The following is a 16,603-nucleotide window of genomic DNA, read 5'->3' on the forward strand; positions in this document are numbered from 1 at the left end:
GCGAACTACTTGCTGGAGAACCGGGTTAGCTGCCGTTTCCCTGGCGACTCATGAACTAGTGATCGGGAAGCCATCAACCATTTGGCGGGACACCACATCCAAATGAAAACACATAATCTCCTCTCGATCGTACGTAGGATCCGGGCCCACCGCAAAACGAGAAAGAGCGTCGGCGTTGGCATGCTGTCCGGTAGGGCGAAAATTAATTTCATAATGGTACTTAGAGAGGAACAAGGCCCAGCGCTGTAGTCTGTGGGCCGCCCTATTCGGAATCTGAGAGGTGGGGCCAAATAACGATATTAACGGCTTATGGTCAGTAATTAACTGAAACTTCGTGCCATACAAGAAAGGGTGAAACTTGGTAACAGCGTAGACAATGGCCAAAGCCTCTTTTTCCACCTGGGAGTAATGGGCCTGCGTGGGACTAAGAGTTTTAGACGCAAACACCAGTGGTTGCTCGGAACCGTCTGTGTTGCGATGGGCCAGGACCGCCCCCGCCCCATACTGCGAAGCATCTGTAGCCAGGACCAACAGCTTATGGGGGTCAAAAGTAGCCAAACAAGGCGCTGATGTGAGGAGGCCCTTCAACGAGGTGAACGCTCGCTCGCATGCAGGCGACCAATGAAAAGGAACACCCTTGCGCAGAAGGCAGTACTGGGGGCTATGGTGGAAGCCCTGGGAATGAACTGGTGGTAATAGGCTATCTTGCCTAAAAAAAGCTTTTAACTCTTTCAGCGAAGCGGACCGAGGAAGGTCGACAATACCTTGGACCAAACTTCCTAGTGGCTGGATGCCGTGCCAAGAGATGGTGTAGCCCACATACTCAATGGACGGTTGGAAGAAGTTTGACTTATGCAGGTTGCAATGCAAGCCCACAGACCTGAATTTGAGAGAGAGGGTGCGAAGGTTGTGCAAGTGTTCCTTCGTGCTGTGGCCTGTGACAATTATGTCATCCAGGTAATTAATACAATGAGGGATTGTTGACGTGACATGCTCAAGATAACGCTGGAATATCGCCGGGGCACTGGATATTCCGAAGGCCAACTGCTGGTATTGGTAAAGGCCAAACGGCGTGTTGACGACTGCGAGCCGTTTGGAGTCCTCATCTAGTGGTATCTGATGATAAGCCTCCGAAAGATCGATTTTCGAAAAATATTGGCCTCCCGCCACGGCAGAGAACAATTCATCAGCACGAGGCAAAGGATAGGTGTCCACCACCAATTGGGAATTAATGGTGGCCTTGAAATCGCCACAATCACGTAATTTTCCCTAGGGCTTCCTTACAATAACAAGGGGGGAAGCCCAATCCTCCGCCGTCTCGTCATATGGGGGAAAGGGAGGAGGGAACGGCGCTGGAGCAGACTGCGTGGAGAGCAACGCCAGAAGCACTTGTTTCATGGTGGCCATGAGCTCCGTCTGCTGCTCAACCAAAACTCGCACTAAATCCTCCATGCCGTGGAGAAGCCCACTCACTAGAAGAAATGAGAAGAACGACCCCTAGGGCTGTCAGCCGGTCTAGCTCTTCCTTTACCTGAGGGCGGAGAGTCAAGGGGATCTGCCTCACGCGGACAAAACGCGGGCGAGCCGACGCCTTCAACGTTAAGTGAGCTTCAAAATCTGAAACACGCCACAGGCCCTCCTCAAAGATATCTGGAAAGTCTGAGATCAAAGATTCCAATGATTGATAGGGAACGTCTTCGGAGACCAACTGTATGGTGTCAGTGATAGAAAAACCGAAAGCTTGAAAGGCATCCAGGCCAAAAAGGTTAGCGGAGCTCTCATCACTGACAACGATAAAAGTAATAGGCCGAGTGACTGATTTGTAAGTCACGTCAATAGTGAATTGACCCAGTAGGGGAATGAACTGTTTACCATAACCGCGTAGACACCGGTAAACTTGCGCCAACAGGGGCGATCCAAGGTCGGAATAAGTTTGTGCATTCAACAATGAAACTGCCACGCCCGTATCTACTTGCAGTTGCAACCGGCGCGACCGAAGCGACACCTCGATAAAGAGTTTGCGTGCCGATGTGTCGGGAGCCTGGCCCGATAAAACTTCCTGAATGTCTATGTCCATGTCCTCTGTACCTGCTTCCTTCGATTCTTTTGAGGCTGAGCGGCAAACTTTAGCAATGTGACCTTTTTTATTACATTTGCGACAAACGGCCCAATGCTGGGGGCACTCTGACCGATCGAGATGTATGTAGCACGACGCACAGGACGGCAACAGGGGCCGGCGGCCGGAATTCTGTTTACGCGCTGTGCGGGAGCGGCCGTAACAGCCGGATTGTACTGCTCGCACGTCGTCCACCCCGGACGCAGTGGATGCGGACGCGCCGCACTGAACCGCCGCGACGTTGCACCACGCTTCCAGCTGTTGACTTGTGGCGTGAGAGACTTCATACGATTGAGCAATGGACAGGACTTCCTCCAGGGAAGGGTCTTCTAACTGCAGGGCCCGTTGCCAGACCTCAGGGGCCGAACGAACAATGACGTCGCGTACCATAACGTGGGCATACGACTCTCGCGACTGCTCCGTGACAAAATGACACTTGTGACTAACACCGTGCAGGGTAGCGGCCCACGCCCGATAAGACTGATGGGGCTGTTTCTTGCATTGATAGAACTCGACCCTAGTCACCACAACATGCGTGCGGCGGTGATAATATGAAGACAGCAATTAACACAATGCGTCAAAAGACAAGGACGAGGGTTCCTGCAATGGCGCTAGCTGCCGCAAAACGTGATACAGCGAGGGAGATATCCAAGACAAGAAGAGAGCACGACATACCTCCGCATCGGCAACATGAAATGCCTGGAAATGCTGCCGAAGGCGATGTTCATATGCGTCCCAATCCTCCGCCGTCTCGTCATACGGGGGGAAAGGGAGGAGGGAACGGCGCTGGAGCAGACTGCGTGGAGAGCAACGCCAGAAGCACTTGTTTCATGGTGGCCATGAGCTCCGTCTGCTGCTCAACCAAAACACGCACTAAATCCTCCATGCCGTGGAGAAGCTGCGAAACCGGAACAACGACGCAACACGCGAAAGAACGACCCTACTCATCGCCAATTGTGTATTAACACTATTCACGTTTACATAGCACTTCACTTAGCACAGACCGAGACTCAGTCCTAGGCAGGCCCAGTGTTAACTGACTGGGCACGGCCCGTACTGCCAGAGTTGTTGTTGTTGTTACGCCGGCAGAGGTCACGTCCGAATTCTCGCGTGCCATCTGGTGGACGGGACTCTACTTGCAGCAAGTACCGTCCGTGACGCGCCTTGCCGATGTGCACCTCCCGCGATCTGTCTGGTGGCTACTGCAAGACTCATATATAAAATCTTCCCCATGTCAAAAAGATTTTTAAATCGTCTGAATTTAATTTTAGAGGAGGAGAAGAAAAGCTTATGCCAGAACTGGATGATTAGAAAAATTTATAGTCTGCCCTTCTACAAAAAAAGCTTAAAATCAACAATAATAGGCCCCACACAAGTGAACTCAATCAATTGTATTGAAAGATAACTATTTACAATGGAAAAAATACAAATTTTTAAAATGTAAATCTGAAGTGGCTAAACGTGTGAAATATTTCACTAAAATCAATGATAAAAAATCAGTCATCTAGCTTAAGTGGTCAGAACTGATGACAGGAAACAAATACTGCTATCAAAAAGCTACCACCAACTGGAGTGATTTTGGCTCATGGCAGGTAACATTGGCTCAGAGGGCAAAAAAGCTTCTCTGCCACACAGTTCCATATATATGTCAATGAATATTCATGTTTCTTGCCTTAAATGAAAGATAGCACCATTAAGTATGTTGCTTTTTCACCGCTTTTTTTTTTTTTTTTTTTTTTTTTTTTTTTTTTTTTTTTTTTTTTTTTTTTTTTTTTTTTTTTACCGTAAAACAAGTAATTCTGAATTCTTCATTTTCATAAAAAATAAAGACTATATTTCACAATGAGGTGACATTATCCCATATTTTGCAGTAACTTTTGCCTCAACAATTTTAGGCTCTATTTTATTTATTTTGTTACCTGACAGTACATATAAATTTCACACTGTTTTGATGAGAATTTTTTTCTGTCAGTCTGACAGCTGTTTCTTGTGCTGCTAAATGAACTGATAAACTACCTAAAAGAGCCTGTGATCTAAAACCTTATGTCCAGGTTCAAAAAGTGGAACCATCTCACTAAACAGGCAAAACCTTCTTGGATGCTTGCCAATGAACAAAAATTAAGTTTATCTAGTAGGAGAGGCAGACTTAGATCAGCAAGAGAAAAAAAGAAGTCACTGTTTAATATCCGTAACTGATTCTAGGAAGATGTAACACTGAGAGGATGTTGCACAAAATAAGCCAACCCAAAAAGTCTCTAAAAGAAACCTATCTTCTGTTTCTTAAGTGGACAGCTTTGTATAATCAATTCTGTTAACTTTTAAATTGTGTTATATTTTTGAAATGATTGATCTAATAAAAATAAACAAATCAGGATTATTCTTGCTCATTTTATCTTGTTAAATTTTAGTTATTTACTACAATTTTTGGAAATAAATGATTCACTGAACTTTAGCAACAATATGTTAAATACACACATCAAAAAAAGTTTTGCATCACCCCAGCTCCCAGAACTCCTGGGGACAGACGTTGACTGTGGATATTGTATCACAGACACAGTCACTTTGACTGTTCAGAGATATCACTAAGCCCACCCAAAGATGTAAACAACCATGAATTAGCAGCACCTATTAGATGGAGAGGGTCTAACAGCTGACCAGTTCCAGTCATTCCACCAGGAAGGAGGTACATGGCTTGTGTTGTCTGTAGTACAACCACGCCTAGAAGGTCAATGGCACAGTTCGATTGTGTCTGCATTGTTACTTTGTGCCAGGAAGAGTCCTCGACAAGGGCAGTGTCCAGGCATCACAGAATGAACTAAAGCGATGTTGTTCGGACATGGAGGAGATACAGAGAAACAAGAACTGCCGATGACATCCCCTGCTTAGGTCACCCATAGGCTACTACTGCATTGGATGACCGCTACCTACGGATTATGGCACAGAGGAACCCTGTCAGCAACGCCACCATGTTGAACAATGCTTTTTGTGCAGCCACAGGATGTTGTGTGACAACTCAAACTGTGTGCAATAGGCTCCATGATGCACAACTTCACTCCTGATGTCCACAGCAAGGTCCATCTTTGCAACCACAACAACATGCAGCATGGTACAGATGGGCCCAGCAACATGCCGAATGGACCGCTCAGGACTGACATCACCTTATCTTCACCAATGAGTGTCACATATGCATTCAACCAGACAATTGTCAGAGACATGTTTGGAGGCAACCCAGTCAGGCTGAATGTCTTAGACACACTGTCCAGCTAGTGCAGCAAGGTGGAGGTTCCCTACTGTTTTGGGGTGGCATTATGTGGGGCCAATTTACGCTGCTGGTGGGCATGGAATGCACCGCAATGGCTGTACAATACATGGAGGCCACCCTCTGACCGATAGTGCAACCATATCAGCAGCATATTGGCAAGGCATTCATCTTCAAGGACGACAATTCATGGCCCCATCACGCACATCTTGTGACTGACTTCTTTCAGGATAATGACACTGCTTGACTAGTGTGGGCAGCATGTTCTCCAGACATGAACCCTACTGAACATACCTGGGATAGATTGAAAAGGGCTGTTTATGGACAGTGTGCACCACCATCCACTCTGAGTGAGTGCCAAATCGTCATTGAGTGGGACAATCTGGACCAACATTGCCTTGACGAACTTGTGGATAGTATGCCATGACAAATACAGGCATGCATCAATGCAAGAGGACATTCTGCTGGGTATTAGAGATACCAGTGTGTGCAGCAATGTGGACCACCACATCTGGAGGTCTCACTGTATGGTGGTACAACATGCAATGTGTGGTTTTCGTGAGCAATAAAAAGGGCAGAAATGATGTCTACATTGATCTCTATTCCAATTTTGTGTACAAGTTCTGGAACTCTTGGAACCGAGGTGATGCAAAACTTTTTTTGATGTGTGTGTAAGGGGCAACAAATGAAAATGAGACACATGGAATCAAATAAGTAAACTGCTTGTTGCTTTACAAGTAATCTGTGTAACTGTTAATACAAATATCCCACTGTGACAAGATACTCAATAGCTTCCCAGAAAAATATTTGCCCTTGTCTACAGAACCATGATTGTGCCCAGGCATCCACCTCTTCATCCACAGTAAATCAATAGCCATGAATGTCTTTCTTCAGGGCTCCAAAAATATGGAAATCGTATTGGGAGAGATCAAGACCCTATTGAGGATGTGAAAGGGTTTCCCTGCAAAACTTCTTCAGTATACCTGAATCAGCCTTGCCAACACGTGGTTTGTTGGTTTACCATGAGACATAGATACTAAAGAAAATATTATGTTACAATTACCAGCTATCTATCAACTTATCAGAGATTAATGTGTCAAAAAAGATAAAAAAGTGGGCCATTTTACCTCATCTGATGGTACCTTATGTCTGTTCAAGGAGGACAATCTATGCTCATCAATGGCCCACAGAAATGGTGCTAACAGTAAAGATGAAAGAGATAGTGTGGGTTGTGACACAAAAACGAGACAGAAGAAAATGCTATGAACAGCTTGAACACTCTGTGGATGCTAATTGACATCTTGCAAGCTGCAAGGTCCTTCAGATTATTTTAGCACTCTACTCAACACTCAACTTAAAAAATAACATTTAACAGACATATATTTATTCTTTAAACTACAAATGATGCAGTTCACAGACAGTATCTTGCCCCTTATTCCTCATATTACTTATAGATAACAAAATGGCCAGTGTAGTAAAAGTCTCCAAAATGCAATATAAATGTGCTGTCTTAGCCACAAGTCTTATAAAATAAAGTGTTCTATTATTTAAGTCTCTTTGTAAAGCATATACAACCCAATAGCCCTACTGAATGGGTGAAATAGCAGAATTCCTAATTTTACTGTGTTTATTTGCAGCCCACACGTTAACTATCTCTAAAAATTACAATCAAAACAATGACAAAAAATTCTTAAATAAAAATGTGGCATGTTGTCAATGTCTCTCAGTAGTGGCTTACTGGCAGAAACACAAAGCAGTTACAGAACTTACAATCTGGTGAGGCAATGAGACATGGCACAGTCCAGTGCAACATGTGTTGGGTGTCAGCAGCAACGTGTATGTTGGGGGTGTAGACATTGTTGAGGAGGGTGTGGCCCCCTGCATTGAAGCCAGAGCCTTGGGCTGAGTAAGCACAAATGGGGTGTTCTGTTGAATGGGCAGCAGATGGAACACAGCTGCAAATTGTTGTCAAGACTGTACAGGCTTGACAAGTGAAATAGGTTAGCCACACAACCACAGACAGCAATGAGGTGATGCTGTCCAGGTGAGGGTGGCATCATGCTGGACACTCAAATGGGTGGCAGCAAACAGTATGGCATGGTGTTGCAGACTAGCTACAGAAATAGGTAGCCAGACAGCTTGGCCATTAGTCCAGTGTAGACTTGGTAACACAATCAGCAGGGCCAACAGCTGAAGGACAATCAATATAAGATTTTTATTTGCTGACAACTGAACATGCACTCTTTTAGTGAGGATTCTGATCCACAACAACAGGTGTCCTACTACTCCATATATGATTCAGTATTGAAATACTTGATACATGCTGTGTAACACTACACAGTGCATTGTACTTTAGTTAGTCTAGGGGTATATGCCCTCTTAAGTTGCAGACAGACACAACTGAAATACACTCACACATTAACTTTTGGTCACAGCCTTCGTCAGAAAGGGGTACACATGCATATTCATTCCTTTTTCTGACGAAGGCTGTGACCAAAAGCTAATGAGTAAATGTCTTTTAGTTGTACCTGTCTTCATCTTAACATGGCATCTTTCTCCTTATGTTATTGATATTCCAGCCTGGAGTTTCCATTGTTTGATATACAACCTTTTTACTACGACAGTTTTCTCTATGTATTTTGACTTGGCAATTGGACATTTGTTGGATTTTAGTGAAAAATTTTCATTAAAATTAACTTTAAGGGTATGGAACATAGAACTAAATGCATTATTTGGTGCCAGTTGTTCAAATACTTGGCGCCAATCTATAGAAGAAGCTATATTTTTAAAAGTATATAAACTTTTCTTTATAATAACCTTATCTGTCAACACTTAATTTGAATGCCAGCTTGGAATTTTTTTGTGTATTCACGAAGTTAGTTCATAAATTCATGATCACTGCACTACAACAAGCAAACTTAGGCTCAACTACACTTACTTCATAGTCACAACTATTTAGATTTGTGATAATTGTGTCAAGGCAAAGAATTTCTCTTGTTTGTAGATGATTCACTGCAAATAGTTCATAACTGTTTATTAACTTCATAAGAGCTCTCTCTTTATCAACATCTTTCCTGATATGAATACTGAAGTCTCCATATAAGGCAAATTTTGTTCCTAAGTGCACTAGATGACACAGACAGCTTTTAAATTCTTTGACAGAATTTTCAAAATTGGCATCTGGGAAAAGATACACAGAAACAATAATAAAGTTGGCATGTAGCAGCCTCAATGCAGCCAATTCTAGGTCCAAGTCTATGCAGAACAAGCTACTTAAGTCAATTTTATTAGCACTGAGTTTACTGTTTGGATACACAGACATGCCACTATGGATAGTAGTTTCTTTACACTATGCATTTGCCATTCCCAAACATGTAATACATCTGTAGTGTCTTGTTTCTGGTTGGGCTAGTAAGTGTTCACATAGGCATAATACACTGGGTCTTACTTTGTTGACAAAGAATGATAATGTATTACATTTCATCCTAAGGCACTGCACGTTTGCACTGACTACAAATAAGCTTGCATATTTTTCAATGGTGTCATTTCCCTTTCAACTGGAATGTTCTTGGTCTTGGAGAGTTCATTGCACTGGAGCACTGGGCATCCTACAAAATAAAAACATCTTGTCAATATGTTCTTCAGACAGACATTATTATACGTTATTTTATCCCTTAGGTTGAACTCAACATCGGTCTTAAAACTGTTATTTAGTTATTTCATTTCAGTTTTTCTACTGTAAAACAGGTGTGACTGGGAAAAGTGTTTCATAAAAAGTTTGTTACAGTTTCAGGCACTTAACATATGACTAGAATTTTCCCAGAAGTTCTAACAGATCTACCACTAGGAACTGACTGAAAATTTATGTACAATTCAGACATGGGCCAACTTATGGATGCATGAGTGGCTTTTACATTTTCTTATCAAGTTTTCCAGGAGTTTCTTTTGTAATGAGAATGTGGTAATATTATTTTTCCAATTAAAGTTCATATCAACTTAGACACTAGACACCCAGAAATTTATAACCTTTTGTGTATTTTTTATAGCAGTAAACTGGTGAGCTGTGTCTCTTTTTATGTTGAAAGGAGCCCATTTCTACTAACCCAAGCAATGGTGTTCATAAACTCAAAATTTCCATTCTCATTTATTGCTTCTTCTCCTGATTAAAGTCTGAAAAATTGGATGCAAGCATGTACAAGTGGTGAAGTAGATCTGACAATGCATTCATATAGATGGAACTTTTGTTTCTTAATCTCACTGATTGCTACCATTATGCTTGAATGATAAGTATGATTTTTAAAACTATATTTGATGACTATGTTGATCACTGATAGTACAATGATTAAACTGTTTGGCTTCGGGATGATTTAGTGAGAACCGCTCATGCACAGCAAAGAGTGGCACATCAGCAGCCAAGAACAGACCATAACATTACTTTGCAACAGATTATGTAATCACTGAGTTCACAGAGAACCTGGAGGACAGGATACTGAGGTGATGGCCCAGGCTGGATAAAAAGGAAAAGAAGAAATCATTTCCCTGCTTTTGACGAGATAAATGTGTAGTTTATTTAACTAAGTGTTACATCTCTAACTCCTATAGGTTCTCTGTGCACTATACTTAAGTATTACCATATACAGCCATATCAACTTCATTTAGATTCCACAACCCTTAATAACGTCTGATGAAAAAAAATAGGGAGAGAGGAAAAATAAAAAAATACTTATTTAACTATTTGTTTCATACACAGAGAAATTCCATTTTTAATTTCACCTCATAGAGTTGACATCAGATTTTTAATGTGAATTACTTGTGGTATGAATGACTTGCCCTTTCCTTTTAACCTTCTCCAACTTATCCTCTTATCTTGCTCTCTTCCATACTGAAGGACTTAATAGTCTTAAAAGGTAGGGTACTCTCGTGTACCTTTATATGTGCCTGACAGAACTATTTTCTGCCTTCTGAAGGTAATTTCTGACAAGTCATCATAACTTTATAGGTTTCCAGAGTGATTTTTTTTTCTTTTGATACAGTTTATTTGAAAAGGCAAACCTACGTTTCTAGCATTTGTAGACTTAGAGAAAGCTTTTGACAACGTTAACTGGAATACTCTCTTTCAAATTCTGAAGTTGACAGGGGTAAAATACAGGGAGCGAAAGGCTATTTACAATTTGTACAGAAACCAGATGACAGTTATAAGAGTCGAGGGGCATGAAAGGGAAGCAGTGGTTGGGAAAGGAGTGAGACAGGGTTGTAGTCTCTCCCCGATGTTATTCAGTCTGTATATTGAGCAAGCAGTAAAGGAAACAAAAGAAAAATTTGGAGTAGGTATTAAAATTCATGGAGAAGAAGTAAAAACTTTGAGGTTCGCCGATGACATTGTAATTCTGTCAGAGACAGCAAAGGACTTGGAAGAGCAGTTGAACGGAATGGACAGTGTCTTGAAAGGAGGATATAAGATGAACATCAACAAAATCAAAACGAGGATAATGGAATGTAGTCCAATTAAATCGGGTGATGCTGAGGGGATTACATTAGGAAATGAGACACTTAAAGTAGTAAAGGAGTTTTGCTATTTAGGGAGTAAAATAACTGATGATGGTCGAAGTAGAGAGGATATAAAATGTAGACTGGCAATGGCAAGGAAAGCATTTCTGAAGAAGAGAAATTTGTTAACATCGAGTATAGACTTAAGAGTCAGGAAGTCGTTTCTGAAAGTATTTGTATGGAGTGTAGCCATGTATGGAAGTGAAACATGGACGATAACCAGTTTGGACAAGAAGAGAATAGAAGCTTTCGAAATGTGGTGCTACAGAAGAATGCTGAAGATAAGGTGGGTAGATCACGTAACTAATGAGGAGGTATTGAATAGGATTGGGGAGAAGAGAAGTTTGTGGCACAACTTGACTAGAAGAAGGGATCGGTTGGTAGGACATGTTTTGAGGCATCAAGGGATCACAAATTTAGCATTGGAGGGCAGTGTGGAGGGTAAAAATCGTAGAGGGAGACCAAGAGATGAATACACTAAGCAGATTCAGAAGGATGTAGGTTGCAGTAGGTACTGGGAGATGAAGAAGCTTGCACAGGATAGAGTAGCATGGAGAGCTGCATCAAACCAGTCTCAGGACTGAAGACCACAACAACAACAACAACAACAACAACAGTTTATTTCAGACAAAAGGGGAGAATGATATTATTTAAATTATAGCCTCCATTGTCATTTCTGTAGAGACTCTGATGCTTCAAATGATCCAAGGCCTCTTTGTTATTTTCCAATATCACCCTTTATTTATATATTTAACTTCTTTATTGATGTTCTCTTAAGGCATATGGTGAGCTGTTTAAAAAAGTCAATGCAAGTGAAACAAAGTACATAAAAAGTACTTTTATTTATATGTAAACATCTCATTTTCTTCTTGCACCTGTTTTATATTTCCCATTTTTGTTGTTGTTTTTATATTTTACTATTTACTTCAATCAGTCTCTTCCACAAAACATTTTACTATTTCTAAACATTGTGTGTTCCCTAGTTTTCCTTTTCTTTTCTCTCTCCTCCTTATTGTCTCTCCTCTTCCTCTTCATTGCCTTCCTCTTCTTCATGTGTTTTCCATGGTTTGTGTACAGATCTTCTCAAACTACTTTCCTACCACAACACATGAAAGTTTTCATACTTTTCCCTTCTCTCTCATGGCCTTATGTGAGGATATAACCTGTTCTATTGTCTTGCAGCTTTTCTGTCTCTGTTCCAATCAATCTTCCATCATGTTTTCTTTTCACTCCCTCACTCTCTCATTCTTGTGAGAACACTACTCCACAAGTTACTCACATTAATTATGTAGTTTCTTCAGAAGGGAGAGAAACAACGAATTTTAATATACACTGCACTGAGGTCACTGTTCATAATTGTGTCTGATGCAGTAATGTATAAAAATATTACTTTGTGTTATATCAATTTTTTTGTATGTTTCATACTTCTGTTTCAGCAACATTTGACTCAAGATGTAAATGGAATGAATTCTGGAAAATGCTAATTCTTGATGACACTCCAGCATTCACCTTGCAACTCATCCAAATTATTCTTAGCCAGCATGGCTGAATTACCTGTATCTTTTTACTTGATAAAGTTATCATGAATGTGATGTAACACTTTTGAATGTGGTTCACAGCCATTTAGATTCCCTTACTGAAATATGACGGGTTTGTGAGATAAATTCAATTAATGTGTTCTTCCAGTGATAAAAAGTACTTAGAGGCACATGTCACTGTGGATGATTATATCATATCTGGCATATCACCTAAGATTTATCATATATTTTTGCAGTTCTTACTTTAATAACTAAAATGTAATCCTAGATAGAGAATAAGAACTAAATGTGAACTGATTCTTATACATTTGTTTCATGAAAACATAAAATGATATTAAATTAGAATTTTATAAGGAGTTTGATTTAAGATGTAATTGATGAAAATAGGTAGCTTCAAAAATGTAACTTATAATCTTGAAAAGCCTTTAAGTATTACAACAGACTAAAATCAATTAATGTCATGAGAAATAAGAAACAGGAGTCATGTCTTTTGGGGGTGCTAGAATGCATAAAAGGGAGATGAGATGCTATAAAATATTTAAGTTTCATTATTTTCTTAAAACAGGTGCTTCTTTGCAACACATATAATGACAAAACATTTAAATATTTTAGCCTATCATACAAAAGACAACAAATGATACATCCTGTTGCTCAGAGAGTATTTTTGGTGAATTTTTAAGCTAATCTGTACCATAAATTTTCCTGAGATTTGCTAGCTAGTGTAGCCACCCTGCTCAATCAACTGACAGCTATCACTAATGAACACAGATTTATATTGTGCTACTGGATAATTTTTAACACTCCAGTTGTCTATGATGTGTGTGCCTGCTATCTTATGTCAACAAACAGAATTATAACACAATAGGGCAACATTCACATACAGGTTGTTGCAATACTTCCTCTATTCCTGTTAGTTTCTTCTCTTGTTAAAGAATTTTGATACCATATTCAACTAAAGAGAATATCAGATACTCATCACAGTGACGTTCTGGATACAATTTACAGTGATGATATTGTCAGGTTCATTTAATACTTGTTCATGCATGACAAAATTCTATATTTATTCCTTAAAGGAACTGTTTTTCTTTTTAAAATATGGCATTTACATATTGTTTTATTTAGATTTTTCCAAATCATGTAGCCACTAGTGTAGCATATTTGAAACAGCCAGTTTCAGACATTCACTGGCTTCATTGGTCAATTATAGTTTGATGTTACTTTTTTTAAATATCTAGCTGCTTCTTTTAAATAAACAACACACATGCACTCAGCAAGATGAAATTCCTACCTCTGAGAAACTATAAAAAGACTGAACTAGAATTTCAGTGTAATGTATCACCTGTTTTTGAGTTCCATAATATACGTGCCCCTTTCAGAATTAAAGGGAATCCATTCATTCTCATATTATAAAGGTGTACATAAATTCAGGAAACTGTTTAAATGATTTATTGTGTGACCATTACAGATTGCAGCTGTACAGCATTGTGAAGGGAAACACTGGAACCAAAGCTTGAGAGTAACTGCCTGCATGTTACGAGAATTCTTTTAGTATTAAGATTGAAGCCAGATGTGGCTTTCAAAGTTTCATCCTTGGGCTCTGGTGCAGCACATGGTAAAAGTGATACATACATCAGATTGTTTGGGTTACCACATAGTGAATAATCATACAAAGTCACGTCTTATGATTGTAGTGACCATTTAATGATTTCTCTTTCTTTTTTGTGGCATATCTGATCCCTTGTTTGATACATCCATATTCAGGCATGTATGTAGTTTTGACATGTAAATATGGTGAATTACCTTCCTATTCCTGGAAGAAGATTTTATAAGAATGCTCTTAAAACTGAGGCATTAGCCAGCATCACATAATAATAATATCCCATGACAGGGACTGCAATGTATACAGTTTAAATCTAAAATATTTCATCTGAGTGTGCACAAAAACATTTACCTTTGAGATATTGTACTAATACCCCAAGAATTTGTGCACCTTTCTTTTATACCAAATTTGATAGTTATACATCAGTGCTCCACAATTGCGAAATGTCACTTTCTCATACAAAATTTAATTTCTTATAGTGACACTGTCATCCTATGTTAGTTTTAATTCATAATAAAATTAAAATAATGTACCTTCATGATGATTATTATCTTATTCATTAGGAACATTAAGTCAGATCTCAATTATCTGTTAATCCAGAGATTTACACACCCTTCTTTAGGGTATTTGAATTTCATAAGGCACTTGAAAAAAATAGTTTCTGGTCTCATTTGAAATGTCATTCTTAAATCTAATGAAAATCTCCAATAACATGGTAGTGTTGAAGACTGTGATATTTGTATGAGCACCATACTCATCTGGTGAAGTCTTCATCATAAAATGATGATTATGTCATTCATCCTGAAGTCAAAGTTTTTCAACAGTACTCTGCTGGTTGCAACCTTGAGAGCTTTTAATCAGCAGTAATTGCCAGGGAGGTTTAATTCTACATCTACATCTACATTGATACTCCGCAAGCCACCCAACGGTGTGTGGCGGAGGGCACTTTATGTGCCACTGTCATTACCTCCCTTTCCTGTTCCAGGCGCGTATGGTTCGCGGGAAGAACGACTGTCTGAAAGCCTCCGTGCGTGCTCTAATCTCTCTAATTTTACATTCATGATCTCATCGGGAGGTATAAGTAGGTGGAAGCAATATATTCGATACCTCATCCAGAAACGCACCCTCTCGAAACCTGGCGAGCAAGCTACACCGTGATGCAGAGCGCCTCTCTTGCAGAGTCTGCCACTTGAGTTTATTAAACATCTCCGTAACGCTATCACGGTTACCAAATAACCCTGTGACAAAACGCGCCGCTCTTCTTTGGATCTTCTCTATCTCCTCCGTCAGACCGATCTGGTACGGATCCCACACTGATGAGCAATACTCAAGTATAGGTCGAACAAGTGTTTTGTAAGCCACCTCCTTTGTTGATGGACTACATTTTCTAAGCACTCTCCCAATGAATCTCAACCTGGTACCCGCCTTACCAACAATTAATTTTATATGATCATTCCACTTCAAATCGTTCCGCACGCATACTCCCAGATATTTTACAGAAGCAACTGCTACCAGTGTTTGTTCCGCTATCATATAATCATACAATAAAGGATCCTTCTTTCTATGTATTCGCAATACATTACATTTGTCTATGTTAAGGGTCAGTTGCCACTCCCTGCACCAAGTGCCTATCCACTGCAGATCTTCCTGCATTTCGCTACAATTTTCTAATGCTGCAACTTCTCTGTATACTACAGCATCATCCGCGAAAAGCCGCATGGAACTTCCGACACTATCTACTAGGTCATTTATATATATTGTGAAAAGCAATGGTCCCATAACACTCCCCTGTGGCACACCAGAGGTTACTTTAACGTCTGTAGACGTCTCTCCATTGATAACAACATCCTGTGTTCTGTTTGCTAAAAACTCTTCAATCCAGCCACACAGCTGGTCTGATATTCCGTAGGCTCTTACTTTGTTTATCAGGCGACAGTGCGGAACTGTATCGAACGCCTTCCGGAAGTCAAGAAAAATAGCATCTACCTGGGAGCCTGTATCTAATATTTTCTGGGTCTCATGAACAAATAAGGCGAGTTGGGTCTCACACGATCGCTGTTTCCGGAATCCATGTTGATTCCTACATAGCAGATTCTGGGTTTCCAGAAATGACATGATACGTGAGCAAAAAACATGTTCTAAAATTCTACAAGAGATCGACGTAAGAGATATAGGTCTATAGTTTTGCGCATCTGCTCGACGACCCTTCTTGAAGACTGGGACTATCTGTGCTCTTTTCCAATCATTTGGAACCCTCCGTTCCTCTAGAGACTTGCGGTACACGGCTGTTAGAAGGGGGGCAAGTTCTTTCACGTACTCTGTGTAGAATCGAATTGGTATCCCGTCAGGTCCAGTGGACTTTCCTCTATTGAGTGATTCCAGTTGCTTTTCTATTCCTTGGACACTTATTTCGATGTCAGCCATTTTTTCGTTTGTGCGAGGATTTAGAGAAGGAACTGCAGTGCGGTCTTCCTCTGTGAAACAGCTTTGGAAAAAGGTGTTTAGTATTTCAGCTTTACGCGTGTCATCCTCTGTTTCAATGC

The 16,603-nt window shown here is 40.4% G+C and overlaps 1 protein-coding gene across 1 annotated transcript in view; it reads left to right on the plus strand.

Annotated features, from left to right (window-relative positions):
- LOC126471365 (protein piccolo-like) overlaps positions 1-12,509 on the plus strand; it is a 94,452-nt gene extending 81,943 nt beyond the window's left edge. The window contains exon 7 of the mRNA XM_050099486.1: positions 12,359-12,509. Within this exon, the coding sequence (XP_049955443.1) occupies positions 12,359-12,368 (10 nt within the window). The 3' untranslated portion in view covers positions 12,369-12,509. The remainder of the gene's footprint in view (positions 1-12,358) is intronic.
- The last annotated feature ends 4,094 nt before the right edge of the window (positions 12,510-16,603 follow it).

The sequence above is a fragment of the Schistocerca serialis genome, chromosome 3, assembly GCF_023864345.2.
Source record: "Schistocerca serialis cubense isolate TAMUIC-IGC-003099 chromosome 3, iqSchSeri2.2, whole genome shotgun sequence".
Taxonomy (NCBI): domain Eukaryota; kingdom Metazoa; phylum Arthropoda; class Insecta; order Orthoptera; family Acrididae; genus Schistocerca; species Schistocerca serialis.